Raw genomic sequence first — 13,231 nt, 5'->3', positions numbered from 1 at the left:
AGACTCATCTTGACTGAGACCAGGTAGGTGATGTACAACTTAAGTAACTGTAGTTTTCAGACCATGCTCTGAGAGTAGTCTAGAATATTTGGAATCAAGATTGCAATGGAAAATAACGAATGTAATATAGACATTAATGGAAAACTGTAGTTGTAGGTTTAAAAGTTATAACTCAACTCAGTGCATTACTCCTTATAAGGAAATAGAACTTATAGAATGAATTCTATAGAAAGCCAGAAATTCCCTCTGTCATTCCATTTGCTTTAAAAATCTTTTAGCTAAGGTAACGGATCAATGTATGAGAGCTGAGAGTAGATGATTTCAGTTTGTGTACATGTAAGAATGCACTATTAATCAGTGAATTTGATTCTTTTGTAGGAACATACACTGATAGGTTCAGCAAATTCCCAAGATATCCAGCTATGTGGAATGGGAATTCTTCCTGAACATTGTATCATAGACATCACATCAGAAGGCCAGGTTATGCTGACTCCTCAAAAGAACACCAGGTAATGTACTTTAATTAGTGTTAATGTCACAGTAATTTTTAAGAGGAAGAAAGTACACTAATTGAGGATGGTATAAGGACGTTTGGCCTTTGTGTGCTTTTATGTTCACTTAAAGAAGGTATTCAGTTAGTTACCAAGTCCTTAATATTTAACTTTTTAATATGACTTAAACCAATCCTTCCTCTCTATACGTACTGCCGTGGCCTTATTTAAATAAGGTCCCCATCAAATCTTTTTTTTTTTCTTTTTCTTTTTTTTGCGGTACATGGGCCTCTCACTGTTGTGGCCTCTCCCGTTGCGGAGCACAGGCTCCGGATGCGCAGGCTCAGCGGCCATGGCTCACGGGCCCAGCTGCTCCGTGGCATGTGGGATCTTCCTGGACCGGGGCACGAACCCACATTCCCTGCATCGGCAGGCAGACTCTCAACCACCAGGGAAGCCCCCCATCAAATCTTGATTGGAACTCCTGACAGCACCCTAATCTTCCTGGTCCACTCACCATACAACCAGATGGCTTTCTTCTATTCTTGATGCAAAAATCCCTTACATCCCTCCTGCTTATCTCCTATTCTTCTGCATCTGCCATTCCTCTGGCCAGCTAAGTAACTCCTGTTTGACCTTCAAGGTTAAGTTCTGTCACTGTCTACTTTGGTCTAAAATAAGGGCCCCCAGTACATTTTCCTAGTGTACTTTATGCTTCCTGTTACGTTAATACTTCATACTGTGTTCTTGTGGGCTGTTAGCCTTTATTATCACATTGGACTGTGAGCTCTTTGAGGACAAGGACCTTTCTTTTTTGGTTCTCTATCCTTAGCGTGTAATACCAGACTAATAAATAAGTGCTCAATAAGTAATGAATAGGCATAACATTATACAAATTAAATATTTGTCAGTTTGTTTCCTTGAGCTTTGAAACTGTTATTGCCCTGTTGTGTAACTGGCTACATAACTGTTATAGGTGATGGTTAACTGACATATTGATCTTCCGAATGTTGATTCATCATTATATCAAAAAATCATTAATACCATCACTAATTTCATCCATAAAGTCTGTAAATATTTGGAAGCTATCAAGCTCATGGTAAAGGATACAAGTGAGAAAAGAAAAAAATAGAGCGTAAGCTGGCCCAGCACTCCCAGCTCTGGTGTGCTATTCTCCTATTAAATAATCGCACAGATACCAACCCCAGGGAAGGTTACTCTGAGGCTATGATGAAATAAGATGAAGCAGGCCACATAATAATTTTGTTTCAGCAGAGACGAAAACCAGGGTCACTATGCCACACCCAAAATACCAAACACCTTCTCTCGGCCAAGTGAGTGGCTGTTTCTTCACCAGTTACAACTTTATCCTCTGTGGATAAGATTTTTGACAAACCCGATCATAGAATTACTCCTGCTCTCTGGCAGTATCTGGTATATACAGAACTCTCACCTCCTTAGACCCTCTCCCAGGATGAGCAGCTGAAGCCCAGTCCTGCAAGAGTCCCCCCGGGCCCCCTCACTGAGATGCCCCCATGCTTCCTGTGGTGTCTCCTCCCTCTGTGTGAGTAATAAACCCAACTGCTTCAACTACGGGAATATTCCTGGTGGTCTTTGGTTGGAAGACATTGACACAAGTTTCCCAAAACTCTAATTTTCACTTGAAAGCTTGACATTTACAATTGGCAACAAATACTGTCAGCTGTTTTTGTCAAAGTGACGGGCTGGCCTTGTTCATTTTCGAGAAAATGTCTGCCAGAAAACCACTTTGAGTATGTCTTCTGCTCAAGACAGTTCTTATACTGTGGTATGCATTAGCACAGTGCTTTGTGTGTACTTCTCATTTTGTCACCTGGAATGTTTAAGAAGTTGTGTACTACTCAAGGGTCAAAATTTACTAAAAGTAGTAATTTATTATTTTTAAAAATTTATTTTTGTTTTTTAAAAACATTTTATTGGCGTATGGTTGAGTTTTACTGCTTCATCAAGGACCTTTTCAAGTGAAACATTTTTAGAAATTGTGGGTGCGTGGCAGTGAACAATCCAGTGACTACTTATAAATGTTTGGTGCCACTGCTTTCATTTGTGCTAAAACACCAGCAGTTTTACTCCTTGCCAAGCAAACGTCAACACGGTGAAAAAGGGCAGGTTAGTGTTATTATAAAAATAAATTTGATCTTTGGGACCCCATACAGACCACATGTTGAGAACAGTTATTTCAGTCGTGCTTTTATTTAACTGCTGGAGCTTTAAAAAATAAGCCTCTGTATGTGTTTGCCTTTAATTAAACTCCTCACTGTATGTAAGGTGTTCGTGTCATAAAGGCTAAAATCTGCTAATTTTAGTAGGTCCCTTCTTGTCATAACTCTAGTTTTTGAGCTCGTGCTTTGAATAATCAGACTGTAGGAGCATAGAGACCAATTACTTCTAGTGCTTAAAAACCCACATGGTAAGTGAGATCTAGATGGAGAGTTAGGTTTTGTGTGTATGCATATACATTAGAAATAACTGGCGGTACAAAGCCAGGTGAGTGCCTTAGGAACGTAAAGAAACTAAGGTAGTATTGGTTGGAGTGACAGAGGAAGTAGAAACCAAACTGGGCTTTGTGAGAAATCAAACTGAGTGAGACTCAGGGTGATAGAGAACGGGAACCCTATTCCAGGTTATAGGACTGGGGTAAGCCTCGCTTTGGAGAAGAGTCAGCCATGTTTAGTGGACAGAACATAACACCCCTATCCCCCCCCTCTTTTTTTTTCTTGTTGGAGTTGAGAATTCACTAGAAGTGGGGAAGAAGGAGATAAAGAGGGTTTCCTTTTGCAGGGCCTTTAATGTCAAGTTAAAGAACTTGACCTTTATCCTAAACCTAAGCAGCTTAGTCATTCAGTGGAGAGAGGCATGATGACACTGGTATTCCAGGAATATCAATCTTATTGTGGTATGCATAATTTTCTGTTTATTTCCTGCTCCTCTAAAATTTTTCCTTAATATCCTTCTACCCATCATTTCTTCTGTTGAACTCAATTGTCAAGATAAGCAGTCAAGTGGGTCTTACAAATCTTCTATCTATAGATAGGATATGCACATTTTTCTGTGCTACAGGAAGTTACAGAAGAGTTTAACATAGGCCTCATTTCTTGTTACTGATACTATAGATATTTCTGAGTTTAGTTGGTTGACTGGCTCGTTTTATCCATGTAGATTGGACATACTTGTTTTAGTTGTAGTGTACACTGCTACCATCTTTTTATTACTGGCTGCAGTGGTTCCATATTTACTCCTTAATATGCTGTATAACAAATTTAGAGCTTTGAAAGATAGAGGATAATAATCTATGATACTTGGTACCATAAGCATTTAAAATAAATCAGCAAAGAAGGAAATACAACTAATAAAATTTACCAAGGGCAGATTTTATTTTGGGGAATTGATTCTTTTGTTTTTCCTATATTGTATTGGAAAAATTAAAGGAGAGAACATGATAATCATTGTTTATATGTTTGACCTCTTCTCCCCACAGAACATTTGTAAATGGCTCCTCTGTATCCAGTCCTATTCAGCTACACCATGGGGACAGGATATTATGGGGGAACAACCACTTCTTCAGGTATGACATTCATGGCTCTTAAATAGGTAGATTTTTGATGATTATACTCTGAAATAGAAAAGTATATATTAAAAAGTAAACTTAATGCTATAAGTATTCTATGTTGTTTCGTGCACATAAGTACGTATTCACTATACATACGCTTGTTCACTATACGATTTGAGCCCAAGGGACACATGAACAAGTACACTCAGGAGAAATACTGTGTTTACTTACATCGTTTTTCCTTTTTACTTCCCAGTGGAAGATGATTGCTTTGCCGTCTGGTATAAGAATTCATTAATTATTTTCTGACATGCTTGTCTTTTTGCTTTTTTTATTGGAAAAGTAGTGGTTTAAGTTTCCTTATCCATAAAATAAGGTTAATATTTCATTTAGGAATGCTCTCAGCTGCATGTAATGGCAAACTTGACTATAATGGCTTAAACAGATAGTTCATTTCTCTGACAAAGCCGAACTCCCAAGGAGGATGGTTATTGGCATTGGCTAAGCCTCTCAAAAGAGTCATGGCAGAAGTCGTGTCATTGTCTTGGCTTTTCCCTGTGGTCTAAAGATGGCCACGCCACTCCAGACATCAAGGCAGCACTCAGGCACATGCGAAGAAAACGAGGTTGAAGGGTGGCAGGACTAGTCCTGACTGTGCTGATGAGAAGAAGCAGGAGTCTTCCCAGAGTCCCCAGCAACCTTCCACTTACCTCTCATTCACTAGAATTTGCCTCTCAGCTGCAAAGGAGGCTGAGAATGAAAGTGTCTGACCTGGGACTGCATATTGTTTCCCATACAAAATTGGTGTTGTGTTGGTGAGGACGGACTGGCTAGATAGAGTGCAAAGTTAAAATCCTGGTCTGTTCCTCTACCTGTCCCTGGCCCTGTGTTTCCTACATCAAGCTGACTAGATCCTTTGCTTGTGGGCCAGTTGCTATTTTGATTGTTGAGAAAAGAGGGGTACAAAGTGTGTGGAAAATCTTTTTCATTTTTTTCCTTAAACTTAATCAAGTGTAGCTTGCTTGGCTTAGTGTTCAAAGTTTCATAGTTTGGGTTAAGTTGATCTTTCCACCATTATCTCACGCAACTTTTGCTCTACAAATTTTGTGTATCTCCGTGTAATTTTTAATTTCTCCAGAGGCTATGAGAGTTTCCATTTTTCCTCATGCTGTTCCTCTGTCCTAACGCCCTGCTTTCTCCTCAGCCTTTAAGGCTGGGCTCAGATGACTTCTTATTCTGTCATCCCTGCCTCTTTCAGTCCAGCGTGAGGTGGTCCTCAGCTTTTCTCTGACACCTAGCTTGTCACGTGGCCTTGTGTCACACTCTCTGTTGTCATTATTTACGCATGTGCCTGTGTTTTATTTCTACTACTAGAATATAAACTTCTGAGTACAGTAATTGTCTTATATGCACATAGTATCCCCTTGGCATCTAGCAAGTGCTAATATTTAATTAATGCAATGAATAAATGCATATCTTTCTTTAAAAGATAATATTCTTTTTCTCCCCAAGACTTAATTTGCCTAAAAAGAAAAAGAAAGCAGGTGGAGAAGATGAGGAACAAGACACGTCCATGAAGAATGACACCAGTTCTGAGCAGCTGGATGTGGATGGAGACTCATCCAGTGAGGTGTCCAGTGAAATCAACTTCAATTACGAGTACGCGCAGATGGAGGTAACCATGAAGGCTCTGGGCAGTAACGGTGAGCAGATCTGTTGTGCTTTTTAGAATCTTTCAGAGTTGCTAGACTGTTAGAGTTGTTTACAATGGACACTTTTTAAATGTTAGCAACAAAGGAAATCTTCATGTTGTTCTCTGTACTCAATTCTTTTGTGACTTTGGCCTTAATTTATTATGCTTATAAAAACTTGTTTTTTCTTTCTGCCTTGATACACAAATCACTGAGAACTTTGTTCTCATTGATAGAATTTCTCAGGTTTGAGACTTGACTGCCACTGGCTTATTATTGTAGTGGATTTCCGGACCGTTAACTCTGTCTTAGGTTATGTGTAGAACATACAAATAGACCTGCTTTTTTTTATATGGAAGATGGTTTGGCATGTATCTGACAGAACAGATAATACGATCAGTAACTGGGAGTAAGGAAAGTTAACTGTCTATAAGAATCTTGCGTTATTAATTAGGATGACAAACAACATAATAATACAGAACATTTAAAGTATATTGTGTTGTGCAGTTAACCTTTTATTATTTGCCTTAAAAAAAAAACCAACACTTGTTTAGATCCCATGCAGTCAATACTGAACAGCCTAGAACAACAGCACGAAGAGGAGAAACGGTCTGCATTGGAGCGCCAGAGGCTCATGTACGAACATGAACTGGAGCAGCTCCGGAGACGGCTGTCTCCTGAGAAACAGAACTGTCGTAGTTCGGACAAGTTTTCCTTCCACTCACCCAGCGCTCAGCAGCGATTGAGGCAGTGGGCGGAGGAGAGGTAGGTGGAGCACAGGGCCTGTGCCACCTGCGTAGCATATGCTCGTCACCTCTAACCCACCTGCATAACATACAGAGTGGAAAAATCTAGGCCTTACTTTAAAAATGAATTACATTAAAAGAGAGTGTTACAGCTAGGAACCACTTGGCATTGTCTTTCCCCTCCCCACTTTTGAAAAAAAAAATGGGAATTGTCAACTTACATTGATTTATTTAAAGCCGCTCCTGTTAGGTGCTGCCCCATTTTCAGTTTGTATGGCTTTTGGATTTGACTAAACAAGTATGTGTACTTAGAAGTTATACTTTATCATTGTATATTATACTTTAGATTCTGAAGCATGGGTAGATGCTTTTTTTAAAAAAGGAAAAAGAGAAAGGTGGTTTATCGGGTAGGTAAAGCATGGTACCAATGAGATTCAGATTGCAAGTTTGCTCTCTATTTGAGCTAATTAGCATTGCACTAAATGTTTTATCCATGGTTACAGACGTATTTAACTAACCTCTTGCTCTTCAGAGTTTGGTCTGCAGACAGGCAGCATCTCTGTCACCTGGAGATTGATAGAAATGTAGCATTTTGGGTCCCCCACCGCAGACCTACTGAGTTAAAACCTTCAGTTTATCAAGATTCCCAGGTGATTTGTATACACAGTCAAGTTTGCCAAGCCCTAGTCTCTGGCCAGCTTCTTACAGGAGCATGTGCCAGTGCTTGTAACGTAGCCCACATTCAAGTGTGTGCATGGGCCAGTGTCGGTGATGTATTCCCTGTGTGCAAAAGACAGTTGTGAAGCTTGGTTCGCAGTTTGGTGTTAACGTACCGTGCACTATATAATATTGTGATGTGCTGCTTTAATGGTTATCTGCCCCCCACCCCCTTTTTTTTTTTTTTTGAAGAGAAGCGACACTGAATAACAGCCTGATGAGGCTGAGGGAACAAATCGTTAAGGCCAATCTGTTGGTGAGAGAAGCTAGTTACATTGCGGAAGAACTGGATAAACGAACAGAGTATAAAGTAACCCTACAGATTCCAGCTTCCAGCCTCGATGCCAACAGGAAGGTGAGATTGACGTTAATGAAAACAAAGATATCGCTGGATAAAACGCCTTCATATTATTCAGACACCGGGGTGGGGGGTTTGCCCTCATCCCCATCCCCAGCAGTACCCGTACCCCAAGTGGTTCTTCCCTTCATGCTATTCCTCTGCCACCCGCCACCCCTTGCCCCCCAAGTTAGGGATTCATTTTACCTATAGCATGTTATTTTCTACTTGTCACTAGATGGCATGGCACAACTGTCCACTAGTTGTTTCATGTGGGTATTCAAGATCACAATTCTCTCTATTTTTTATAATGTAAGAAGCCTAGTAAAAATCAGAGGTCAAGTCCCATCATAGTCTCCTATCCTTGCCATTCAGTTTTCTCGCTTATTTGGGTTCTTTTATAGCTCTTGATCATGTTAGTACATAATTTTTGATGGATTAGGTAGAGTTTTGTATTCAGATATTCGTTTCCCTAGCCGGCTGAATATAAGGTAGAAGGGCCTTTGCAGTATGTGAGAGAACGGTAATTTTTGAACTTCAGAATTCTAAAATCCTTGCTTCGTTATGTAAATTCTGTTTCTTTGGAACTGATTATAGGCAAGATGTTAAGGCAACATTGGCGTCTTTCATAATTCTCCAAAGTTCTAAGTAGACGTATCAGAACAGTTTAAAAAATTTCCGGTAAATCTCAGTTGATTAGATATCTGATAGGTCCATCTCTCTGGGGGAGATCTACAGGGCCATTTTTATTTTCTACATTGTGATTTCAAAACATTTAAACATGTTTTCTACATTAAAAGCACGTTGCTTTCTAAGCTAGAAAAACTTAAATGAGTACTATTTATTTTTTTTGAGGTGAAATTCACGTAACATAAAGTTAATTAAAGTGAACAATTCAGTGGCATGTAGTACATTCACAGTGTTGTGCAGCCAGCATCACTACCTAGTTCTGTACCGTCTTATAATAAATTCAAACTACGTATATTTGGAATTTGGTATCATTTGTTGCCTCCAAATGGGTAAATAGGATACTTTTCACAGCTTACTCTTTTAATCATTTGTGTTTTGTATCACATTAAGATACTTAGCCATTCAGAAATTTTTTAAAATGCTAACTTTTGAAAGGTAAAAATTCTTCACCATCCATCCCACAAACTTTCCCTTCCCATTCAGTGCTTATGACTCTCTTCCTACCCACTGATACTCTTTGGTCATATGATGTCCTGAATAAAACATTTTTGACTTCCCCATAGACATGGTCTACTTTTCTGGGATTTGAGTTTAAATTTAGATTTACACTTAAATTTAAATTTTGACTGCAGTTAGATAGAAAGAGGTTATATTAAGCTTGTAAGATTTCTGGGAAGTTCTGCACTGAACAGATTAAAGAATGATACAGTTTCCATTTTAGTCGATGACATTTGACTGGTGGGTATAGAATGTTGGGGTTGATGTCTACGATGCATAGATACCTCTGTGCTTCCCAACGCCACTCTTACTGTCTTCACAGCGAGGCTCTCTCCTTAGTGAACCTGCCATCCAGGTGAGAAGAAAAGGAAAAGGGAAGCAGATTTGGTCTTTGGAAAAACTGGACAACAGGTTATTGGATATGAGAGATCTTTATCAGGAGTGGAAGGAGTGTGAAGAAGATACCCCAGTAAGTTATTGGAGAAAAACTACTTAACTGATAATCACAGAAGGAACCACTCAGGAATGAGCCTGCCCATTTTAGGGAAGAACTGTTCATTTTTCCAAAATAGCTTGTTTAATAAATACAATACTTATTTTAATCCTGTCAATTGTTTAGCTAGTCAAGAATTTTAATAACCTGTTTTTCTGGCATCTTCTCTCCTCCACATTTGTGTTCTCTGGATTTCTAGTAGAATCTTCTGTGTTTTTCCTGGCTTCTGTTGGTGTTACGTGTATCTGTCTCCCATGGTTTTACTCAGGCCTTAATATCTCTCTTCCCATTTCTCAACATATTTTAACCTTGCAAATAACAAAACTACAACATCTGTTTTTTGAACTGAACATCAGTGGTACCTTAATATTTATACTATTAGGAACATTTTTTGAAGGCGTTTTGATCCTAAAGCAGGTGCCATAGATCTGAACTCTGGTACTCTCTCCTCAAGTTTCAGGTTTGCTCATTTAGGTCAGCCGTGTGCTTGTACCTATTTAAAATAGAAGTATGAATTATGTATATTTTTACATAGTTTCAGCGCTGCTGGTCCTAGGGCCCCATAGAGTTGTTCACTTCCTTAGCCTCTTGTTTTGTACAAATGTTCATCAAGGGCTTCCCTGGTGGCGCAGTGGTTGAGAGTCCGCCTGCCGATGCAGGGGACACGGGTTCGTGCCCCGGTCCGGGAAGATCCCACATGCTGTGGAGCGGCTGGGCCCGTGAGCCATGGCCGCTGAGCCTGCGCGTCCGGAGCCTGTGCTCCGCAACGGGAGAGGCCACAACAGTGAGAGGCCCGTGTACCGCAAAAAAAAAAAAAAAAAAAAAAAAAAAAATGTTCATCAATAAAAATGACTTCTTATAGTTAGATGACATTTTTTTCTTAAAACATTTTTTTCCATTTTCTTCTGTATTCCTCTCCTATTTCAACTTAGAAATGAAATAACATTAACAACAAATAACAAGCAAACCACACTCTTGTAAGGGGGTCACCTCTCATTAGCAGCAGCGTGTCTAATGATTTGGTAGGGACAGGTAGAATAGATGTGAATGAAAAATAGAGTACTTTTGTACACTGCTGATTTTTCTAGTCAATGTATGCTTTCTCTATTTTCACAGCAAGGTTTCCATGTAAGGGAGAAGAAATGATGAAAGTAATGATGTGTTATTGGGATTGCTCTCTCATGGGTGAAGGGTGCTGACCACCATTCTAAGGGGGAATGAGGAAGAGTGTGTGTGTGTGTGTGTGTGTGTGTGTGTGTGTGTGCGTGTGCGTGCATGTGTGCATGCATGCAATACGATGCTATACTTCAGCTAAGTTTAGTGACTTTATTAGACTGCATCAAAAAGTGGTAGGTTGAATGCGTTTATTTTAAGAGATTTTCTGAAGCTGTATGTTTTGAATCTCTTTAAAGGTGATACGGTCTTACTTCAAGCGTGCAGATCCGTTCTATGATGAGCAGGAAAATCATAGTCTCATTGGGGTGGCTAATGTCTTCCTGGAGTCCCTCTTCTATGATGTGAAGTTACAATATGCTGTTCCAATCATCAACCAGAAAGGAGAGGTTAGTTTTCTCCTCGTGCCTTGTGCCCCGCAGAGAACAGTTTGAGAAACAACAGGGTGGTGATAGTAAATTGTTGTTATAATTTTTCATCAATAACGACAGGCATTATCTATGTGTATTATTAATATCTGTGTTTCCATACTGCTGGATGGTGATTATTCCAAATAAATACTTTGAGGAAAAGTAACTGGTAGAACCTGTTATACCACTAAGCTAACCACTTGACTGTACGACAGAGGAAAGAACAAAATCTGGAGAAAGGATCTGCTTTTGTCCCCACTGCTGTAGGTGGCAGGCCGGCTGCACGTAGAGGTGATGCGCATTAGTGGTGACATCGGGGAGAGAATTGCGGGAGGTGATGATGCTGCAGACGCGTCCTGTGATAAGGAGACCCAGGAGAACAAACTCGTGTGCATGGTAAGGCCCACTTGCCTTTAGAAGTAGTAGAAGTGCAGCTGGTTTTGAGGATTGTGGGTATTTAGACAGTAAATACTGTGTCCTTTTTCAAATTTTGAAAATATCTGTCTCTAAATAAATCTTTAGTATTTAGTGTTCTAGAAACCGTATTTCATCACATTTTCCTGACATTCCAGGTAGCCAGGTGTTTCCACTCCCTTCCTCTGTGACCCCTTGGATAAGTCACCTCTTTCTTCTGGGCTGTTCTGCCCTAAAATTATGTGAATTTGAGTTTGTCTGAACTTCTCTCTAGAGAAGCCAGTTTTCTCACACAGGTTTCCTCCTCCTTTTGGGCCTCTTCTGATGCTGGAGGTGTGTCCCAGCCCTGGTCCTATTGCTAAGCAGCCGCCTAAGCCACTCTTCACCCTGTCTTTGCATGTTTCTTGTTTCCTCTTCAGGAGCATGCCTTTGCTTGTGCTGTCCCGTCATGTCCTCGCCCCAGACCCTTTCCTCTCTGCTCTTCCCACGCATACTGTTCCTGAACTGTGTGTTGAGTATCATCTGTGAGACACTGTCAGGCGCTGGGAATATGAAAATGAGTCAGGCAGGACTCGTGCTGTCAGGGGAGCAACCTGTGTAGTTGGTGTGCACCTCTGGGGGACGCAGAGGTAAACGGAGGACTCCAGTACTGTGTGTCCCGTGTGCTCTGAGAGGGGTAGATAGGAGTTGTTCTGGGACACAGAGTAGGGGTCATCAATGAATGCACATAGTGAGGTCTGAGGGATATTTCTGGAAAGATGAGACTCAGAGTGAACTGGAAGGAGAGCATGTTATGTAAAGCTGTCCTCTCCCTAGGGGGCTGTGGTATCGTCACGGGTGGTTGCTTGGGCGCGTGTTAGGTCAGCATAGGTAGGGCCGCCTCTTTACTCATTACGACAAGGAGAACATCCCATCGTGCATTTCCAGGCACACTCTAGTGGGCCAGGGTGCCATGGGTTGAGAATCACCCAGGCACCACTTAAAAAGGTTTTTGAAGACGAGAAATCAGCAAGGGGCTTAGACACCGTGTGTGAGTGAGGAGGCCATTCAAAGGTGAGGCCAGGAAGCCCACACTTCACTCTCATTTCATAGTCTATCCTAGGTCCAGTCTTGTAGCTCAGTAAATATTTCTAGAATTGAGTTTCATTTTGAAAGGAGTAAGTTAGGCATCAGCTACAGGTATGGAGCAGCTAAAGCTGTTAGAGTTGGGCCACTTTCCATGTATTTAGGAGGCCTCAATTAGTAATTGACGGTCCATTGCTTCCGTGTGACGGGGAAGTATTCTTAATTCACTAAACGGTGAATCTTTGTACTGTACTCGATTTCAGAACATTTCCTTTGAGGTTGTATGATTATCAAAGATGGGGAGACATAGGCTTTGTGACTCATAATGGCCCACTTTAAAGGGGATGGACCAGAGATGCAACCTGTGAAACTTACCATTAGTGAAGTAACATGTGAGGGTACTGTCTCACTTGGGAAATGTATCTTTGTCACTGGGTAACTTAGGCTTTTTTTTTTTTTAAATGAAGTTAAAATGTATTAATTTTTTTTATGGAAGATATCAAACATACAGAAAAGTAGTAGGATAGTGTCATTGACCCCTATTCATTCTCCCTCGACTATCAACTCATGGTCAGTCTTGTTTCGTTCATATACACAAGGTGCTTCTCCGCTGTCCCCTTCCCTTGGATTATTTTTAAGCAATCCCAGACATCATATTTCTTCAAGAATAGTTTAGTATATATATCTCCAAAAGAAGAGGACTTTTAAAAAACCAACCTAGACAGGATATCATGATCAAGAGTTAATACTTTTTTAATATCATGAAATATCCAGTCAGTTTCCCTGGTCGTCTTGGCGTCTTTAGTCTATTTTATATTTTAATCTTTAGGCTCTGGCCCTTATGCTTGCTCCCTCCTGCTTGCCCTCTCTCTCTCTCACCCTGCAATTTGTTTATTGTAGAAACTACATTGTCATCG

The 13,231-nt window shown here is 40.4% G+C and overlaps 1 protein-coding gene across 1 annotated transcript in view; it reads left to right on the top strand.

The window, feature by feature from the left end:
- KIF13B (kinesin family member 13B) overlaps positions 1-13,231 on the top strand; it is a 187,740-nt gene that overhangs the window by 101,462 nt on the left and 73,047 nt on the right. Inside the window, exons 14-21 of the mRNA XM_082657347.1 lie at positions 379-509; positions 4,009-4,095; positions 5,593-5,783; positions 6,326-6,536; positions 7,427-7,589; positions 9,082-9,228; positions 10,665-10,814; positions 11,103-11,231. Of these exons, the coding sequence (XP_082513473.1) occupies positions 379-509; positions 4,009-4,095; positions 5,593-5,783; positions 6,326-6,536; positions 7,427-7,589; positions 9,082-9,228; positions 10,665-10,814; positions 11,103-11,231 (1,209 nt within the window). The remainder of the gene's footprint in view (positions 1-378; positions 510-4,008; positions 4,096-5,592; positions 5,784-6,325; positions 6,537-7,426; positions 7,590-9,081; positions 9,229-10,664; positions 10,815-11,102; positions 11,232-13,231) is intronic.

This window comes from Grampus griseus (genome assembly GCF_964374135.1).
Source record: "Grampus griseus genome assembly, chromosome: 6".
Taxonomy (NCBI): Eukaryota; Metazoa; Chordata; class Mammalia; order Artiodactyla; family Delphinidae; genus Grampus; species Grampus griseus.
This window is presented reverse-complemented; position numbering and strand designations above follow the sequence as displayed.